The sequence below is a fragment of the Theobroma cacao genome, chromosome 6 (assembly GCF_000208745.1).
Source record: "Theobroma cacao cultivar B97-61/B2 chromosome 6, Criollo_cocoa_genome_V2, whole genome shotgun sequence".
NCBI classification, from domain to species: domain Eukaryota; kingdom Viridiplantae; phylum Streptophyta; class Magnoliopsida; order Malvales; family Malvaceae; genus Theobroma; species Theobroma cacao.
Window position 1 is genome coordinate 22,796,083 of NC_030855.1, and position 20,059 is coordinate 22,816,141.

The 20,059-nt window shown below is 36.2% G+C and overlaps 5 protein-coding genes across 6 annotated transcripts; 1 reads left to right on the top strand and 4 right to left on the bottom strand.

The window, feature by feature from the left end:
• LOC18596645 lies at nt 389-1,268 on the bottom strand. Its single transcript, XM_018122713.1, has 2 exons — nt 736-1,268; nt 389-596 (listed from the first exon to the last, which is right to left on the bottom strand). The coding sequence occupies exons 1-2, from the start codon at nt 1,018-1,020 to the stop codon at nt 579-581; spliced, it is 303 nt and encodes a 100-aa protein (XP_017978202.1). The 5' UTR covers nt 1,021-1,268; the 3' UTR covers nt 389-578.
• On the bottom strand, nt 4,754-8,804 carry LOC18596646 (probable LRR receptor-like serine/threonine-protein kinase At3g47570). The gene is made up of 4 exons (XM_018122850.1): nt 8,423-8,804; nt 5,863-7,707; nt 5,380-5,739; nt 4,754-4,921 (listed from the first exon to the last, which is right to left on the bottom strand). Exons 1-4 carry the CDS (start codon nt 8,505-8,507, stop codon nt 4,827-4,829), a joined length of 2,385 nt encoding a protein of 794 aa, XP_017978339.1. The 5' UTR covers nt 8,508-8,804; the 3' UTR covers nt 4,754-4,826.
• On the bottom strand, nt 8,680-10,120 carry LOC108662459 (probable leucine-rich repeat receptor-like protein kinase At5g63930). Its single transcript, XM_018122851.1, has 3 exons — nt 9,288-10,120; nt 8,796-9,161; nt 8,680-8,708 (listed from the first exon to the last, which is right to left on the bottom strand). The coding sequence occupies exons 1-3, from the start codon at nt 9,904-9,906 to the stop codon at nt 8,680-8,682; spliced, it is 1,014 nt and encodes a 337-aa protein (XP_017978340.1). The 5' UTR covers nt 9,907-10,120.
• LOC18596647 (ras-related protein RABA1c) lies at nt 12,577-16,340 on the top strand. Its single transcript, XM_007025259.2, has 2 exons — nt 12,577-13,038; nt 15,545-16,340. The coding sequence occupies exons 1-2, from the start codon at nt 12,818-12,820 to the stop codon at nt 15,978-15,980; spliced, it is 657 nt and encodes a 218-aa protein (XP_007025321.1). The 5' UTR covers nt 12,577-12,817; the 3' UTR covers nt 15,981-16,340.
• On the bottom strand, nt 17,699-19,143 carry LOC18596648 (probable WRKY transcription factor 65). 2 transcript variants are annotated; one of them, XM_018122584.1, is made up of 3 exons: nt 18,890-19,143; nt 18,632-18,775; nt 17,699-18,524 (listed from the first exon to the last, which is right to left on the bottom strand). In XM_018122584.1, exons 1-3 carry the CDS (start codon nt 19,033-19,035, stop codon nt 17,981-17,983), a joined length of 834 nt encoding a protein of 277 aa, XP_017978073.1. In that variant the 5' UTR covers nt 19,036-19,143; the 3' UTR covers nt 17,699-17,980. The 2 variants fall into 2 exon arrangements, with proteins under 2 accessions (XP_017978073.1, XP_017978072.1); XM_018122583.1 differs by having other exon boundaries at nt 18,632-18,778; nt 18,890-19,142.

Genomic DNA, 20,059 nt, shown 5'->3' on the forward strand with positions numbered 1-20,059 from the left:
AAAACTGACAGCCTGTATACTATAATGCACAGTAATGGATTATAATAAAGCAATATTTAATTTAATTACATCAAATTCTAATTAATCTAATGCAACAGTAGTACTTTTGAGCTTGAGACCCTACCCCAACAAAAATTAGGTGATTTTGGATATTGAATCAATAATTGCATCTACCGAGAAAGTTGAATGAATAATTAGAAACTCTTTTGAGCCTACGCCAACAAATATTAACTGATTTTGGATGTTGGGTCAATGAAATTAGAAACTCTTGGTCCGATTGCAATGTGGTTCAACCTTAGTGGCCTGCAAGCTTGGAAGATATGCATCTTCTGAGAAAGCTAGACTTTGCTTTCCAAGAAAATTACCAGAAGAGAAGGGGGATTGCAGATGAACTTATCAAACAAATGTATATTATTTACCATATATTTCTCCGAGTATATTAACAACATATACATCAAGGAAGGAGAGGAAAGTACTGTTGGTTTCTCTTGTTTCTTTCTTTTCTCTGTTTCTGCTTTTGTTGTTAAACTGCACGGGTGACAGTACCCATTATTGAAAGAAGGTCTACCGTAAATCCTTCAAGAGCAGCAAAATGCCTGCAAAAAGAGTTCAAAAGATTCATCAACAATCCTCAAGGGGACAACAATTTCAAGCTCAACTTAGTTGAATTCTGCTTGTTGACATGAAATAGAAATGAATTCGATTATAAACGACCGGGAAAGTATAGAGCCGTACGCTGAAACAAATATTGTATCTTCTACTACGACGTCTGTCCATTACACTTTTGAGCCTCTCAAGCATTTCTTGTTCAGTGAATATTCTACCAGGTGAGCTTAAAAAGGCACTTCTTCGAACCGGGGGAGACCAAAGTCCACTCTTCTCATAATCAAAGTTGTATTGAGATACATCAAAAAACTTCTCGAGTAGTCGGTCGGATACAGATTTAGAAACCAGTTGAACCTTAACAGGAGATCGCTCAGGCAAAGAAGGTGAAGATAAAAAGACTTCGGAGCTTGACATTGAGAAAACAAAACGCAGAACAAAATAACCTCAAAAGAGAACAAGAAGAAAATGGTAATTATAACAAGCTTGGAATTGGTGAGAGTACTGAGAAGGAGACAACATTTTTAAGAGGGCTAGAGTTGGGAAGAAAGTGGGAACTTTGATAAGGACATGTATGGCTGTATGCAATCATGGGGAGGTCGTGGGTGGCATAACTAAAGGTTTTTATCTCTGGGGTTTGAATTGCAGGTGCTAAGTTTGGAGGAACCTGCTCTAGTATTGGCTAAGCAATCATTTGAGCCATGGAAAGCTTCTTTATATATGTGCAACTTTTGTTTGGTATGGCTGAAGGAAATATTCCTTTCGTGGACCCTCCAATCTTGTTCATTGGAAATCCATGGTTGGTAAGCAAGATCCTTCCGAAAATGTGCTTTTAATCAAGCTGGTCCATTTGGTTCAATTCGGGTACTTCATTATTGAACATGAAAGATGGGATTGACCACCGACTCTAGTATCACCCGCTACATGGATCCATGTTGCCATATGATTTGGAATTGATCATCACCCTGGAAATTGAGAACCAATATGTCACAATTTTGACTTGGTTGCAAAATAATTACTAACAATAATCATTAAGTTTAGGCACATGGGACCGCAGTTTTGAGGTGATCATCATGCAGGGCCGGTATAGGAAGGTTCTATCGCTGCAAAGCAAATGACGAAAAAACATAAAAGTCTTCTATGCTGTTAGAATGCAAGGCTCCGGTGTTACAGGCAGCTGCCAGTTGTGATTGCAGTCTATTTTTCCTTTTTTTTTTTCACCTTCTGAAATTGTATCAAGCTCACTTTGTACCAGAAACAGTATTTTGGTGTAGGGCTACCATGGAAAGCAGGAAGCAGTAGGCCTCTGCGCTTTTCTATTGCTTGGGGCAACGTTTCCGGGGTGGCAATAATTTCAACTCATTGGATACTGAAACTTGTTGAGAATCTTTTCCAAGTAGGCCTCATGTCCCCAACTTTGTGGGGCAGAGAAGAACACAGGCAAGAAAAAAGTCAGCTTGGAAGTTCTTTAAGCACTGCATCAACTCTATTTTCCTGTATGCTATGGGCTGAAGGATCACTTTCTGTTGCACAAGGATAATTGACAACAATAATGACTACATCAGCTGCCTCCCACTCTCGAATTTTGATTAGAATCTCATTAATAACTATAACAGTGAAGATTACAGCTATACTGTTGGTATAATGGAATGTGACCTCTTTTTTCACTTTTATTAAGATTATACGTATAAGGAAAAATTATATTAATTCATCGAATTATTTAAATTCAATAGGTAAATAGATAAAACTCTTATACTTTTATTGAATTTTTATTTTATTGTAGATTTTTACAAAAAAAATCCCTTTTTAGCAAGCAATTTATTTAATAAAAGTCGAATTTGAATCAAAATCCCTTCATTTTTATTAACAATTTATCGATTCATAATTTTACACAAAAAATATCATATTAATTTGATGAAACATTTAACTCTAATGAGTAAGAGAAGCAATTTCTTTCTTATCATGATCTCGTTCCTTCCCTCTTAAATTCCCTTATCATCAAGCAATTTATTCAGTAGAAATCAAATTTGAATCAATATACCTCTAAAATCATTTGATTTTCTATTTTCTGTCGACATTTATTGATTCACAACTGTTCACGGAAAACATCATGGGCCAATGACGAATCATGATTACAATTTAAGGAAAAGGATAATACACAACATAAGATGGGACTGCGTCCAGCTATCTGTCATGAAACCAATAATAGCCGTGGACCATGTCTAGAAATTCTGGTGATCATTTTGAATCCTGAGAGAAAATTTAGGGACTGTCGACCTTTGATCGAGACCAGCAATCCGACATTTGCTGTCTTCTTTATGTCAAGTCATCACTGAAAGACAAGCTTTTAGCATCTTAATATCATGAAAAATGTTATTCCAAATTACAACAATCAAACAATAGCAGCCTAAACATTGACTGCAAGTTTGAGTTGGTTTGGTTCAAGGGTCAAGGCCCAAGTGAAAGTGAATTGTCTGGGCCCCTTGCTGGCAAAGTGGTAAGAAAGGAAGCTACAATAAGAGATCAGGATGGGCCATGAGCTGGGTCAAATTAGTTTACAACTGCATGGTCGGGTCTTCTGACCCAATGCTAGCTTGCTAGATTTAGGAATAGTAAATTAACTTATTGGCAAAATTTTTTTTGTAAAATATTACATAAAAAATTTAATATTTCTTATTGTTTAGATAAACAATTGAAAAAATTTTCTATTGTTTGGATTTGTTTGTGAAAAATATTTTTCATCATCATCAAATTATAAAAATTTTATAAGTATCTAATCCTCCAACATCTCTATGGGAATGAAATTATCAATATTTACTATGATTTCATCCTTTTCAATTAGTTCATTGCTTTCAACTTTAATATCTTTAATATCTTCTATTAAGGTCAAGTACACCTTCTTGCTCTATTGCAAGATCCTCAATTTCATTATCACCATCTTCTAGCACTCCACTCCCATTTTTTTGTCTTTGGATTATCAAACCTAGATGAAGTTTTAAGCTTAACAAAAGGGGTATCTTTTAAAGTGGAATGCTTTATGGTTCCTCCTAAATTGTTATTAGTGGAACTGCTCAAGCTCTCTACAGTTACGGGTTTATGACCACCCAGATTAACAAATGAGTTGTTGAATTGAAAAATGGGTTTCCTGATGAGTTGAGGGTTGGATTTGATGATCCAAGTAAAAAAGAAAACCAAGAAGATAAAAAAGAAGATATTGTGAAACAAAACACCAAAATCTTATAGATTTGAAAGAGAAACTTTTCTGTCTCTCCATCAATGTAGTTTCGACTAAGAAAGCTTTATCACCATCAGTATATCATATCGTCATCATTTATAATATGTTAATATGTTATGTTAGTGACACGTTGATAAATGATATTGATTAAGTCAATCATTAAGATTTATTTGATTTAAAATAAAAATAAAAAAATTTTTCTGACTCAAAATAAAAGTATAAAAACTTGATTGAACTAAAAAAATTTATTTGAATTATTTTAAATAGTTTAAGATTTTTTTATATACTATGTCTAATTTCTTTTTTTTTTATAAACTTTGTTTGGCATGAGAAAAACAAAAAAAAAGCAAAGGAAAAGAAAATGGGCTTAGTAAGAAGCGGCTCAAAGCCCAATGTTTGATGATATCTTTTTCTCATAGCCCAAAATTCTCTTTGAGGCCTTTACGCGACAACAACCTCAATCATTAGCATTATGAAACCGACACAAGCTTCTAAGTCACTTTGAAAATCCTCTCTTCAGAAGTCTTTGGCTTCATCGACAGGCTGATATCTTCTTCTTTTCTTTCTTTCTTTCTTTTTTTTCTGGGTGGAAATTTAAAATGGCTGATCTGAGATGATCAAATTACGTGGAGTCTTCCTGCCATTAGAGGACAACTCTTTTCTTGTAAGTCTAACGTTGAGAGTAGAGATGGGGATTGGATCTGGGCACTCCCCCATCACTTCTTCTTTTCTTCCTAAAGGTACATCCATTTCCAATTCTATAAGTTTTTAAACATTTGTTGAAGCATTTTCCTATTGCTTTCAATCTTTCATTCTTGGTGTTGCTGGTTTTTTCATCAATCCAATTTAGAATGACTTGATTAATTAAATCACGTTTAAGACATGATATCAGCATATCACTTCACTTAATTGTAGTAATTTGTAATCATCGGGTGTATTATAAAAAACTGTGATTGATAAGTCTTAAAGTAAATGCCTTGTGTGAAGACTATCCATTGTTTTCACATACAGCCACATCACTGATCGTAATGGCTCGGTAGTCATCACCAAACCTACAGTTCCTCTCAGCAATCTTTCCTTCTCCTAACAAAGGAGAGAAGAAGACATGGTTAGATATAAAATTTACATAATAATAAAAAAATAATAGCTGAAAATTTTGAAAAGAAGACAGAAATATTAAAAAAAAAAAGAAAGCTTCCTTTTTTTGTTTCCCAGGATAGGGAATTATCAGGTACTTATATTTCTATTAACATTGAAACAGATCTTCTTAATCATTTTAATAACTTGATTTTTAAAGCTGCCTTTCTATAATTCATGCTCTTGGGTATTTAGGAACTGATGTTTCCTCAAAGAAAACAAAAGTTAAAGGACCCACAATATGTACCCTCTGGCTCCCAAGCTTAAAACAGAGCAATTTGAAGGAAGTTGTATAGACTGGCATGCATAATTTTTTTAATAAGCTTATACTACAAAGCTTCAACCAAAAAAAAAAAAAAAGAAAGTGTAAATTGTAAAGAATTAAAAGTAAACATATTCATTACCATTATAAGCCATCTCAACATCCTTTAGAAACTTAATTTTGATTTTCTTGAGTATGGCCACAACAGCCTTCATATTTTTCCTTTCTTCAGGCAACTTAGTTGTACAGTCTAGAGCTAATCCCATGATAGATGATAAAGCGTTCACTTTATCTATGAAAAGTTCCTCCTCTCTTAACAAATTGGCATCCAAAACCTCATCAATTGTTCCATTGGAAAGTGAATTTTTCACCCAATCCTTCAAACTCATTTCAACGGAAAAAATTTCTTCGGTAGGTTTCTTTCTTGTGAAAGTTTCCATCAATAAAATACCATAACTATAGACATCACCTTTTAGAGAAACAATTCCAGTCGATCCATATTCTGTATGTAAAACATGATCAAATGTTTTAGTTAATGTAACATCATTAATCATCAATGGAAAACTAAAAGATTGAAGCAACTGTATATACAGAAACATAAATATGAATAAGAAGCAAAAAATACCTGGTGCCATATACCCAATAGTAGCAAGTGTCTTAGTTTGTCTTATAGAATCTTCTTCTCCCAAGAGTTTGGCAAGGCCAAAATCTCCAACATGTGCAACCATGTCATTATCTAGCAGGATATTGCTTGGCTTTAAGTCACAATGGATCACAGGTACTGAGCAGCCAAAATGGAGATATTCTAGTGCTGATGCAACATCAATCATTATGTCAATTCTTTGTAGGAGATTGAGATAATAGTTATAGGAATATAACCATTTCTCAAGGTTGCCGTTAGGCATGAACTCAAACATTAAGGCTCTGAAGTCAACATTAGAGCAACTACTAAAGACCTTGACAAGATTCCGATGAAAAATATTGCGCATTGCTTCACATTCAACATCAAAACTCTTGAAGCCGTCCTCTGAGTGCATATTGAACACTTTTATTGCGACATTCATCCCATCTGAAAGTGTTCCTCTATACACAGACCCAAAACCCCCTGAACCAAGCAAGTTGCATTCATCAAATCCATTAGTTGCTTGTAAAAGTTCACTGTAGGAAATTCTTCTCCATTTTTCCAGAGGCAATAAATCTTCGTTAACAGGCAGATTTATACTCTTTTTTTGGCATCTTTTAAGGAGAATAAAGAAGATTGCTATCAGTATTAATGAAGCAACTACTGGTAAAACATATTTCAAAACATGCCAAGGAGTCATCTTCGATTGTCTACTTTTACAAGGTGGAACTTGTAGTGCCGGTGAACCGCAAAGTCCACAGTTATTCATAAATGATTTAGCTGAGAAGTTTCTAAAGGGTCCTCTACTGGGGATTTCTCCTTCTAGTCTATTGAAGGACACATTAAAATGATTGAGAGACGAAAGTCTCTCCAAAGATTTGGGAATGACTCCAGAGAGATTGTTGTTGGATAAATCCAAGGATTCCAAACTTATCAAATCACCAAATGATTCAGGAATATAACCATCAAATCTATTATTGGATAAGTCTAGAGAAATCAGATCCTGGAGTTCTCCAATTGAACTCAAGATTTCACCCGATAACAGATTCCTTGACAAATTCAAATGTGTCAATACCTTCAGTTTCTCAATGCCCAGTTGAAGGGAACCATTCAAATAATTTGAGGACAAGTCTACCTCTAAGATATCATTAAGGCTCCACAAGGATAAGGGTATTGTTGAATTCAATTTGTTGGAGTCTAAGTAAAGATACCTCAGAGAAGTCAAATTCGCCAAACAAGTTGGTATAGGACCATGGAGCATGTTGCCACCTAATGATAGGTTATATAATCTCTCTAAACCGCAGACACTTGGTGGGATAGACCCTTGTAATTGATTACCATGAAGAAGCAAACCCTGGACATTTCGTAGCCTTCCTATTGTTGCTGGAATAGATCCACTAAATTCATTATGGGAAAGGTCTAAAGTTGTAATATTGCTTAAGTTACCAATTTCCCTGGGAATGCTACCTGTAATTTTGACATCTGAGGCATAGAAAAAATGAAGAGATGTCGACAGATTTGAGATAGAACTTGGAAGAATGCCATTCAATGGATTGAATGATAGGTTCAAATATCTCAGATTCCTGCAATTTGCCAAAGAAGACAAAAAGCTCCACTCATGTGTTGAAGTTTCAGTGATCAAATTATTAGATGCGAGGCTCAGCCGCTCAAGGAAAGTTAAATTGCCAAGTGTATTTGGGATAAGACCAAAGAATGAGTTTTCTTCTAGTGCTAAGATTCTGAGCTTAGAAGCACTGGAGATAAAATTGGGAATATTGCCGCTGAGATTATTTCCCCATAGTCTAAGCTCCTCAAGATTTGAAATTGAGATCATAGAAGGTATTTCACCTGTCAAAATGAACAAATACATTATTCTACAAGTTTTAGGTTACCTTATTGCATTATATGTGATTCTATGGTACAACTAAAATGAATGTTATGAGTAACTTTACTAGGAATAGAAGCAAGAAGCATTAACCATCCAAATTGTCAAAAAAAGACAGCAATTATCAAAATCAAGCCTCTATATATACATATTTGAACTTTCATACTTATCTTTTCTATGATTAAAACCTTTGTAATGTAATGCTTTCTATGATTAAAACCTTCGCAATGCTATGCCTATTACTATTCTTTAATTTCAAGACAGAAACATGAACCTTGCACTTTCAAGTTACAATAGCATAATATGGGTAATTTTGTTAGTGAAAAAAATTGTTGTCTTATCCTATTATCAGTGATGTCTTTGCTGAAACATAACACTTTATTATCTTATTTTTACACTATGTAACAAACAAAGGATATCATAACAAATATCATAGTAATTACATCATCTTGCTCAAACTTTGAACTAGGGACTATTGAATATTGCACTAACAAGAACCAAATACTCATCAGAATTTACTTCAAAATTACTTGACCTATGAATGTAAAGATACATATATGGATCAAATCTGAATGTATTATCATGATTCTCCTATTATTGATTTTATGATTATTTCTTTTATATTAATTCTTACAACATATGTTAGAAAATTTTGCCAAATGTTCATAAGTAGATTACCAGATAGACTATTGTTGTTCAGAGAAATTTCTTTTAAAGAAGATATGTTGAAGATGGAAGGTGGGATGGGACCAGTTAGACGCATATGCTGGACAGCCAATATCTCCAGTGAATAAAGATTTCCAATTTCCCATGGGATTTCCCCTGCAAGCGTAACAAAAACCAAAGGAGCAAAATCTCAGTATTATAAAGCTATCCACTTTCTCAACATTTTTACAGAAGGAAATTATTTGCAAATAAACTAGGGAATAAAATGTTTATGCAAATATCAGGGACAAGGTTCCAGCTATAGTTTAGTACCATATAATGCATAATTTGGAAGTAAAAACTCTTACCTGTTGCTTTTCAAAAAATAAAAAACTTAAACTCTTACCTGTTAAATCATTTTCACGCAGATTCAGTCGTGTGAGGCTAGTCAAATTTCCAATACTTCTTGGAATGGTTCCATTGAATCGATTAGTTGACAGTGATAAAATCTCAAGATTCTTACATTCACCTATACTTGATGGAATATGACCAGAAAATTCATTCAAAGAGATAACAAGCTCCTCAAGTTTGGAAAGATGATTACACATGCTATCCGGTAAACGACCGGATAGACTATTGTTGAAGAGGACAAGTTTTGTCAATGAAGAAATGTTAAATATGGAAGGTGGAATCCCACCTGTAAGACCCCCATTATTTTCTGCAGCAAATATCTCCAAATTAAAAAGGTTACCTATTTCCCATGGAATTGCACCTGCAAATACAAATAAAAGTTCAATGTTTTTCCCACACTTAGATAATATATCGAGCAACTCCTTCGCATTGCCAAAAAAAAATTGATAAAACTTAAAGCAAAAAGAAAGATGAAAAAGAAGCATACCTTGTAAACTATTTCCACTCAGGCGTATTTCTTTCAGCCTAGTTAAATTCCCAATACTTCTTGGAATGAATCCATTGAATCTATTATTAGACAGCGACAAATTTCGAAGATTGGTACAGTCACCTAACCTTGAAGGAACACTTTCGGAAAACCCATTGAAAGCCAAATGAAGAACCTCAAGCTTGGGAAAATACCTACAAAAGTCATCTGGGAAATCACCAGATAGTTCATTAGATGTTAAGTCCATGATTTGCAAAGAAGACAAGTTATAAATTGTCGAAGGTAGATAGCCGTTAAGCTTGTTGCCGCTCAAGTCGAGAGAGAGGAGAGAAGAAAGGTCCCCAAGGTGCGGAGAAATGGTTCCTGTAAGATTCATGCTGCGAAGATTTAAGGAGGTGACTCTTTCAGGGCTAGAACTGCATGAAACACCAACCCAGTTGCAAACAGAGGTAGAGCTGGTCCAATTGTTTGCTAATATGGTGTCGGAATCAAGGCTGTCTTTGAATTCGAGCAGTGCGTATTGATCTGTGGTGAGGTTTGCTGCAGTTATAACAGCTAAGCTTCCCATGAAACATTGTATCAACAAAAGCGAAAGGAAATTGAAGCATGAATCATCCATGACTGTGGGGGTGCATGTTTAGCAAAGAGTAGCGAGATGAACTTTAAATTTATACGTAGCTCGAGCTCTTCCCCATTTCTCTAATTGAAGCAAACATGCAGAGTGGGAAAGCTGGTGGGGAAAAGCAAATGTGAATGGTATTGTTTTGACGTAATTTCGTGGTCGCTGCCTGGATTGGAACAGTCTCCATACCTAATAAATTTTGTTTTCTCTGTTTGTCAGTAATGATGGATACAGATTACTTGCTATATAAACTTTTCAGGAAAATTATTGAATGCAAAGAACCAAACATTTACTTCCATTTAGAAAAGTATGACACGAGCAGGTTAGCCTGCTACCCCATCTCGTTGACCGTAGTCATTCATCTGTAGTCTGAACAATTTTTTTATTGCCAATAGTAACCAAGAAATCTCCATACAAATGAAGGGGAATGGTTTGCTCCATTAGTCAATATGTGGTACTAGAAGAGGAAAAAAAACACACAAAATTGCGAGAAATTTACAGGAAACAAATGAAATGAAATATTCTACATAAAAGAAAAGAAATGAAATATGTTCCGTGATCTGCAATTGCCAGAAAACTGCTCCCATTAGCTTTAGAAATCCAAATTGACTAAGGTTGAACTGATTTCTAAAAGAAAACAAAATTGACTTTGGTGTCTCAAAGCCATGTGGCGTGTCCATCTGAAGTTTTGAATTCTAAGGTTGAGCTGATTGCACCAAGATTGACTTTTATCTTTTGGGACTAGTCCATATAGAAGACCCGTCCATGTTGACCTAAAGACAAACCAGCTCCAGGTGGAACTGGAACAGTGCTTTACTGGCCTTGTTCTTAGGCCTATTGGTGAATCCAAGATGAAAGCAAATGATTTAACAGATTAAGAAAGGGCTTCTTTTGTCTTGGGCTTATATTTGATTTTCTTTTTGCTTTGGGCTAGACTTTGTTCTTTTAAGCAAAGTCGGCTGTATGAGAAGTTCCGTTCCCTGCAATGTCGATGGCACAATGAACCTATTTTGCTGTGCCTTAAACTCCAGTTTACTTTGATCTTAGGCTCCTCAGACATTCAAACTAGAAATCTAAACACCAGGGGGTAGGTGACAATGTGAGATTGGACATGATCCAACAATTCATCGTCAACACTGCTGAAAAGCAGAAGGAAAAGTGAGATTCATGTCAAGTCGTCACTGTAAGACAATCATTTTAGCATCTTAATATCACAAAAAATGTTATCTAAATTACAACAATCGAACAATGGCAGCCTAAACACTGTCTTCTTCTTCCTTGATAACCAACTTATTGCTGCAAGTTTGAGTTAGAGTCGGTTTGGTTCAAGGGTCAAGGGCCAAGTGAAAGTGAATACTATGGACCCCATGCTGGCAGAGTGGTATGAAAAGAGGCCCGGATTCAGGGATCAAGACAGGCCATGAGCTGGGTCAAAATATTTCATACTGCAATGGTCTGGCCTTGTAACCCAATACTGGCTGCCAGATTTGGCGTTGAAAACTTGAATGTGGAAAGTGTGGCTGTCATATTTGATTCAGTTTCACGTGCGTTTAAATTGTATCCGCATCAAACCCAAAAACAATAAAATATTGTATGAGAATCAACAAAATCAAAGAAAACAGCTGGATTGGTTTAAACTGGATTCAAACCAAATTTATTCCTCCACTATGGAAAAATATTATTAGCAACTCGGAGTCTTTTGACCAAATGATGATAAATTAAGGTAAAGGTATGGTCCTTCTCTAGAAAAAAGAAATGGAGAGTATGATGAAAAGTACTTGAAATTCACAGGTGCTCCAAAATTGAAGATGATGGTGATTAGTTGTAGCCCATGAAGGCTCAAGTTTAACAAATTATATAACCCATGAAGAATTACCTGTCATTTTCTCCTCCAATTACTCCCAATAAAAGCTGTGCATTTCACTAGGCTTTTTGGTAGAAAACCACTCTCAACATTTTAACTTTTTGGGTATAGCTTAATTAGTATATTTAGTAGTAGGTTTTCCTTCTTAAATAGTAGATTTGAAATCCAAACTCTATTTTTTTTTCTTTCCTCTTATCTGATTTCAACTACAATTGACTAACTTCAAACAAGTTTAAATAAATTCTAACAACTGAATTTGTTTTCCTCATTCATTTTAATATCATACTAGTATTAAATTATGAAAAGACAACAGTTTACATGCTCATTTGTTTTTTAATAACAAAACAAAGAACATAAACCAACAAAAAAGAGTACAATGAACAGTATTCAAACAACAGGAATCATGTCCTTAAACCTCACCAGTCACCCCTTATTCAACAACAATCAATCACCAACCTCATTTAAACCTCAAGCCAAAAAACAGCAAAGATCCCAACACCAACATTGAAGTCATTTGAAGACTTCAAATTGAAGGATTTCTTTCTCTAAAAAACGACACGAAAACAACAGATGGTGTCCTATAATTACCCACCTTCAAGGCTTCAACCCACTTCCATGGCATTCAGTAAACTGACCAATACACCCTCATTTCATAACACCTAAAAGATATTAGAGAGGGAGAATTTGAAGGCATTAATGTCATTTTAAGTTCCTGAAGAAACCCAAGAGGCCTAAAGGGCCGAAACCATAGAACTCGGCCCCAACTTTCAAAAAGGACATACCCCCACTTCCTCTGTTGTTTTTCCACTCTGGAGTCCAACCAAGCAGACAGCAGTCTTTTGCATTTCCAACTCATCAAAATAAAAGGTTAAAGAAAGAAAAGGAAAACACAAGAAATTTTTTCTAGAGGGAGAGATCTTAGGCAAGGCTTAATAACCTTGAAACAACCCGTATTTCACTCTCTCTTTCTCATATTTCCTTGAAGTAAAGCAAAGGCGAAGTAAAAAAGAGTGCAACAACGGTGGTTTTGAGAAGAGTGAAAAGATGGCTGGTTACAGAGCAGAGGATGACTATGACTACCTTTTCAAGGTGGTGTTGATCGGTGATTCAGGAGTGGGAAAGTCCAATCTGCTCTCGAGGTTCACCAGGAACGAGTTTAGCCTCGAGTCTAAGTCCACCATTGGCGTCGAGTTCGCTACTCGTAGCTTGAATGTTGATGGCAAGGTCATCAAGGCCCAGATTTGGGACACCGCTGGTCAAGAAAGGTCTCACTTTTTTACTATTCCCTTGTCTTCCTTTCTTGTTTCTTGATCTGGGTATCATTTGTTTTGAGCTGATTTTGCTAACAAAGATGAGCAAATATCAAAACGGAATTGGGTTTTTGTTCTTCTTGGAGATCGTGTTCTGGAAATGTTTGGCTGCTTGGGAAAAGAAAGCAACTTTGATTCTGGAAGAGTTTGATTTTATCTGAATGGGATTTAAGAAATGTTTTCTTTACCTATATATTACAAAAAGGAAGTTTCTTGCATATCTAGATCTGTTAGTAACATGTGCCTAAATGGCGTTGTGGTGGTTTGTTTTTATAAAATCTCTTGTTTTCCTAATAGGCTTGGGTTTTGAATAGATTGAACATAGATTTGAAGTGCGGATCAGCAGATCTTGACGTTTCTGCGTCATGTTATACGAGTTATATGTATTTCTTTTGCAGTTTTTACTAGTGGCTTGACAATGAGTAAGAAATGAAGTGTTTATGCTTTGCATTAATATGTTTGCTTCCTGCTAGGTATTGTTTCGGCTTCATGCTAGAGCTAGATTGCACTATGAGAATTTAGTTTACTCGCGTAAGTTCTGTAACAAGTTGGGTTTTGAGAGATTATCGTCAGCTGCCTGATAATGCCAGTCACAACCATCATCTGTTAGTCTTCGTTGCTTGCGTGCTTCCTGATTTTGTCATGTGTAGTCACAAGGAGATGATGATTGTTTATCTGTATCTTGTGTCTGTGTGTGTGTATGGAATCTGCAAGTCTAGGGTTTATCAGTAAACGTGGCTTGACATTTCTGGTTGTTACAGGGACCTTGTAGTCACCGTGTAATAACGGAAGAAATTGCCTGAACAAGTAAATAGATGTTGATTGGTACAGGGATCTTTTAGTCATGATGTGGTTTGACAGTTCAGGATGTTATGGGGAAAGAGTAGTTCTTCAATTATTTATTTATTTATTTTATTCTTCTCTGCTGTAAAAGTTGGTACTGACTGTTTCTTATGGTTTCTTTTGCACTGTGAAACACATTACACGGAGACTGACATGCTATTATTTACTACTGAATTTGGAGGGACTTCTAGCTTGTTTCACTTCGGTAATGTTGTGATAACATTTGTTGAACAACTCCTAAATCTTATGTTTAGATGAGATACTTTGTTGTCCAATGTAGACTTGACAAGGATTTTAGCTTGTTAAAATAAAAAATCTTCAAAAGCAAAGTCCCTTGGATCCTAGAGCTAAGCTCCCCATTGTATGTATATCATTTTACCTTTCTGTTGCAAGAAGTGGTTAAAAACCCTTCTGCAAAGCCCCTTATGGGTACCGCCATTATCTTGTGGTGCAGAGTGCGGTTGCAGTAGCATGATCACTGCTGCTGCCAACCTGCTAGCCTGGCACTGCCATTTGCTCCTGCTGTATAATCTTTACCATCTTAGCTGCCACATCATCACCAACTAGTAAGGTCAATCATCCATTATTGCTGCCAACACCAATTTGACAATTAGTATTGCAAATGCTGCCTGCCACACTGTCCCCCCAGCCAGACACCCCTCTACCATATTCTATTCTGTCAAATATCCAAAATTTTAAACTCACTCCGGAGTGGCTGGGGAATTCCTTTTTTGCCACTATAGCTCGTACCACCTCCAAGACCACAAAATCTTAGTTGACAAATGACATGATTCCTTGAAGCATACTCACATATATTGCAGTTCAAATGTACTTAAGTTTTCAAACCACAAGATTTGAAATAGTTGGATTATCTTTCCTTTAATATAAGTTTCTACTTTGTTTCCCAATCTTCCTCCAAGAATGTTAGATGAGGCATTAAATTGAAGTTCTCATTGAAAAAGTGATGAAAAATAATTATAAGGTTAGTAAGCAGAAAACCACCATTTCTAACTGAAATGTGGGGGCTTCGAGATCCAAAAGAGCAAGAAGACAAGATTTCCTTGTTCAAATAGGATGTAAGGCTACTATATGTGCTTTCTAAGGTGGTTCATTGCTTTAAGAAACAAAGCACAAGGCATCATCCTCTTCCTTGGGTTGGCAGAAAGAAAGGGGAAGGAACAGATGAGGATAGGCCCAGAAGAATAGCGAATACATCTCACTCAGCAAGAGTTTGAGTTGAGGTTTACAATATGCTTACAGTTCGGATTCAGATAAGGGTGGTTTGGTAGAATGCTTTTTCATCATAGATTGCACCTGTTATAGTTTTAGTATTGCAGAAAAAGAATAGACTGTATGATTGAACCTTTGATTTCAACCCCTTGATCTTTAGGGACATGGGTATAGAGTGTGGTTAAGGATGATGAGGTTGTTAAATGGCTTGATACTTTGTGATGTATCCTCTTTATATCATAAACATTGTTCTTTTGTACTGAAATGAGTGTTACAAATCAATTTGTTTTAATTTTAGATCTTTGACATTTTTACTTGTAGAAATCACTTGTTGTGTTCTTCTGATTCTTATGTATTGTATTCTGAACTTCTCTTTTCACACTTATAGGTATCGTGCCATAACAAGTGCCTACTACCGAGGAGCTGTTGGTGCACTTCTTGTGTACGATGTTACGCGGCACTCCACATTTGAAAATGTTGAGAGGTGGTTAAGAGAGTTGAGAGATCACACGGATCCCAACATTGTAGTCATGCTCATTGGTAACAAATCAGATCTTCGTCACCTTGTGGCTGTCTCAACCGAAGATGGGAAATCCTTTGCTGAGAAAGAGTCTCTCTACTTCATGGAAACTTCAGCTCTGGAAGCTACTAACGTGGAAAACGCATTTGCTGAAGTTCTTACTCAGATCTACCATATTGTGAGCAAGAAGGCTATGGAGACAGGCGACGAAGGGGCTGCTTCAGCTGTTCCTTCCAAGGGCGAGAAAATTGATGTCAGTAAAGACGTCTCTGCAATGAAGAAAGGGGGGTGCTGCTCAAGCTAGGATGTTAACCTGAAGTCGATTGTCTTAAGGATGTGGCTGGGGGTTTGTTTCTGCCGCATGGATTTCTTTGTAAACCTTGGTTTTGTAAAATTTTTCTCAAAAAGGTACCTACAGTAGGGGAGATCGGCCGAGATTGATTTAATTTACATTCAAAATTTTTCCGGGTGGCTGTTATAACTTATTTTTAGTAGACAAGAGGCGAATGAGGAACAAGGTATTACACTATTGCATTTAAATAGGTGCTTAGGAAAATCTGTTGGCTGAGAACAGTTGTTCCCGGCACTTATATTGAAATTACCATATCTAGTCTTTCCCTTCCCAGGCAGACCCAAAATGAATGAATGATGGTACTTATCCTTCTCTCCCAGAAGTTTGTTTTTTGAGTTTGCATGATTTTATACTATTAAGGCAGGCCAAAGTACTTGTAAATTAGTTCACAACCAAAACTTAATATCCAAATGCTGAGATTTACAGATAGGTTTTTTTTACATTAACGGCTAACCCTGATTAGCTAAGCTGGCATTTGTCTTAATTTTATGTATCCCTATGCAATAATGGATAAGAAGAAAATTAAAAAAGTATATATCTCATGGGTGACGTTACCCTGACCTCTTCTACAAACGTGTAAGACGTTGAGTTGCAAATCAAGACTTAATCTAAAAAATAAATATAAATTTCAAATTAACAACCACTGCTTACAGATTTAAGAGATTGTGATCTAAAATAAAAAAAAAAAAATTGACTGAATCTTAATTATTAACCAATAAAAAATAATTAAAAGCTTTGAACTTTAATATCAACTTGGGTCCCTCAATCCCTCTTCTCTGCCTCAACTACTCCTTACATTAGTATTTTTCTTTTTTATTTTTGGGTATCACGGATTATAAAATTGTAATTTTCTTTGTCTTTGGCTTAGCTGGGGGAAAGCTTAAGATACAAGCAAAGATTAGCTCATCTAAAACCATGTGAACCTCTGTAAATGTACTAACGTATACGATGTTTGAGTGATTAAGAACCGAAGCTTATAAAAATGGGTTGTATTTTTCCAGCCATACCCATCACCTAAAAGTCAATGTTTTCAGTTTATTTGACTTTACGGTATAGCCGGCCAATCATTTGAACTTTCCTCCAATCAAAAGCATTAGAATCTTCCCACATTCATTTTTCTTTGTTCTTGTGAAAGTCGTGACCATCCAACTTGTCCTTGGTAGGCAAGATGTAGATGCAAATTGCAGCTTGCTTGCTGCTTATATCGACCCAATCTGAAGGGGTCATTTTTTCACTTGTACACATCCAAACTTGTAATACCCGGCAATTTGCAATAAGATCCAACGACGTGTGGCGTTCATGCCCCAATCTACGGGCATGTAAAAATCAATTTACAAGTACGTAAATGATTGGGATTGAATCTTAATAGATAATAATTTACGGCACGACGTTATGATTTGATTTCATGTAAAAAGTAAGAACTTGTTTGACAAGTTATAAAGGGGAAAATGTGGGATTAACATAAAAGTCCAAATCGGCAATTACCATCACTTTCGTCAAGCTAGAGCTCAAATTTGAGAAGTAAGAAATGCTGGCTGTGAGTTAAGTTTGCACCGAAACAAGAACCGGGTGATGGTAAAATTTTCAGATTTATTTATGTTAAAAAATAAAGTAATTTATATTCGATCAAATCTCGTAAAAAGACGGCAAATATGTTAACTACAACAATGTAACGACAGAATGAAGAATTCGGAATTTTTTATTCATTTACTACACCGAAATCAAGGCAAATTAAACTGTAAAAGAAGAAAAAATATCAGAGAAAATTCAAAATGTGCTTGAAGGGATAATGTAAGAGGTTATAAAAAAAAATAAAAATTTCGTTTTCCCTTTCCTTCTTTTTCCTCTTGTTTGTCTCCGTTTTTCTTTTTTCGTATCTTGTGGCACACGAACGCACGCCGTTGAAACCAACGACTCCTCCACATACTTGTAAATTGCTCATTAGCCACGTGTCAGCAGATCCCCACCTGTGGTCCCACATTCCGTTGGTGCCTAAACACAAACGAGCACTCGGGCAACTCGCCCAAATCGGCGAATAACGACTCGTCCTCTTCCCTCATCGGGAAAATCATCGCCACGTCAGCTACACTATTATCCCTCTCCGTAAATATCGGGCTCTCCAACACCGTCGACGACGTCGTTTCCATCTCGCCGAACCAAGCGAATTCATCCCTCGTCGTAAGGATGGAGTCGTCCGTCAGATCAGCGAACTTCTCTTCGGTTCCGAATTCCGGTTCCGTGTCGGGCTGCGACGTAGATGGCTCGGCCTTTACCGCTGTTGTGGTTGTTGTCTCCGTTGCTGTTGCTGCTGCTGCAGCCGCTGCCGCTGCCGCCGCCGCAGCTTGTTTAGCGGCCGCGGTATTGTTCCTAGAAGCGGGCCAAGGGTGATTGTGTTCGCAGGAGTACGTAATCACTAACATTGAAGGGTCCATACGGCTCCTCTCAACTTGTTTTCTTGCTGGACATCCCTTGGAGCTACTACACCGGTAATAACCTCTGTCGTATGATGAAACCAGAAACCTTAATCACCGGTTGATGTTTAATTGACGCCTCTATGCAGATAAACATGGGTTAAATCACTGCTAGTTGCTTTAGTTGCTTACCTTGGGTAAGGAGAGCCTTTGATGGGCTTCTGGCCGTACTTTCTCCAAGCCCAAGAATCTGACGGTGGAGCGCTCTCTCCTTTAAGGCGGGAACCTTCAACGTCCTTGATTGGCACTGACACCACTCTTTTCTGTATGGATCTTCTACTGTAACAAACTCCATTACGTCAAAACCAAAGGAAAAAATGCGAACAACGAACTTAACAGAATTTTGAGTATTTTTAAGCCAAAAAAAGGAACACGGTAGGGAAAAATTACCCTTTTTTAGGAGAAGCGAGTTTCATGTCGTTGAAAGTGGTAGAAGGAGGAGATTCGGCGCCGTTTTCTGATGAAACGTTGTCGTTTTCTTCTAATTGTTGTTCGCTAACAAAAGGGTTGTTGGCTTTGTTGAAACTACCATCCATGACGATCAGAGAGCTTGATGATCACAGAGAAGTTGATGATGCGTTTGACGGTGACCGTTGATTAACCCTGGAGGAGGAGCAAAGCGAAGAAGAAGAAGAGAGATAGGGTTAGGTCGAAGAAGAAGAAGAGAGATAGGGTTAGGTCGAAGAAGAAGAAGAAGCAAATAGAGAGAAGAGAGTGGTCCTTTTAAAAATGGGGGGGCGGCATGTTGACAGATTGGGTTTTGGTATTTGTTTATAAAGGACGTGCAAGCAAATGTGATATAATCCTAGACTTTATTATAATGCAACTTGAAAGTGACCCCTTCTTTTCATTATTTTCACCTTCTATTTAATATATACCTCTTTGTCTTTTTTTTTTTTATATTAATTTTTTAATTATTGGTTATTATATTATTCAAAGCACATTGATTAGAGTTCCCACTGTTCATCATCTTTCTTATATGAGAATTGCCAAGTACCCACCCCCCGTTCCTCACTATTCTGGTTGTCTTTTTTCTTTTATACATATATAGCATGTTCTTCTATTTTTTCTCTTTTTTTTTTTTTTTTGGAGGGGATTGGTGTTGTTAGAAACTGTCTCTTCTACAAATGCCTAACCCTGAATCTAGTATATAGACCAAGCATTGTTTTAGGTTAATTAGATTAGTTGCTAGTACAGCTTTTGGGCAACATTAGCTTTAGAATTGATCGAGTTCGGTGGTTAGTACTTAAAAGGTTATTTTTTTGTTATTATTACTTTGTTTTTTAATTAAATATGAACTACTGATAAAGGTTCCGCTTGCATGTATTCGTATTTGTAAACAGAAAATGTAATTATGTAATTTTTAGTATGCATTTCTATTGAAAAAAAAAAGAATTGTAGGTATGGCCTATGTGTTAAATCTGCTAGTTTCTTTTAATTAAACTTTGACAAAAAAAGAAGGTAAATTAGAATTAGTACTTAATTAATTTAATACATGCTTGACATTCATTAATCGTGCTAGGACTGCAAGAAACAAGTAGCTGTTTTTGATATTTTGAG

Coding starts and splice junctions, on each gene's coding strand:
- LOC18596645 (XM_018122713.1), bottom strand. CDS start 1,020: ATGTCAAGCTCCGAAGTCTTTTTATCTTCACCTTCTTTGCCTGAGCGA.
- LOC18596646 (XM_018122850.1), bottom strand. CDS start 8,507: ATGCGTCTAACTGGTCCCATCCCACCTTCCATCTTCAACATATCTTCT. Junction 7,708..8,422: donor GAACAACAATAGTCTATCTG/GTAATCTACTTA, acceptor TCATTTTGACAG/GTGAAATACCTTCTATGATC. Junction 5,740..5,862: donor TATTGGGTATATGGCACCAG/GTATTTTTTGCT, acceptor TTTTACATACAG/AATATGGATCGACTGGAATT.
- LOC108662459 (XM_018122851.1), bottom strand. CDS start 9,906: ATGGATGATTCATGCTTCAATTTCCTTTCGCTTTTGTTGATACAATGT. Junction 9,162..9,287: donor GAGTGGAAATAGTTTACAAG/GTATGCTTCTTT, acceptor TTGTATTTGCAG/GTGCAATTCCATGGGAAATA. Junction 8,709..8,795: donor GCGTGAAAATGATTTAACAG/GTAAGAGTTTAA, acceptor ACTAAACTATAG/CTGGAACCTTGTCCCTGATA.
- LOC18596647 (XM_007025259.2), top strand. CDS start 12,818: ATGGCTGGTTACAGAGCAGAGGATGACTATGACTACCTTTTCAAGGTG. Junction 13,039..15,544: donor GACACCGCTGGTCAAGAAAG/GTCTCACTTTTT, acceptor TCACACTTATAG/GTATCGTGCCATAACAAGTG.
- LOC18596648 (XM_018122583.1), bottom strand. CDS start 19,035: ATGGATGGTAGTTTCAACAAAGCCAACAACCCTTTTGTTAGCGAACAA. Junction 18,779..18,889: donor CTCGCTTCTCCTAAAAAAGG/GTAATTTTTCCC, acceptor AGTTTGTTACAG/TAGAAGATCCATACAGAAAA. Junction 18,525..18,631: donor AAAGGCTCTCCTTACCCAAG/GTAAGCAACTAA, acceptor ATCATACGACAG/AGGTTATTACCGGTGTAGTA.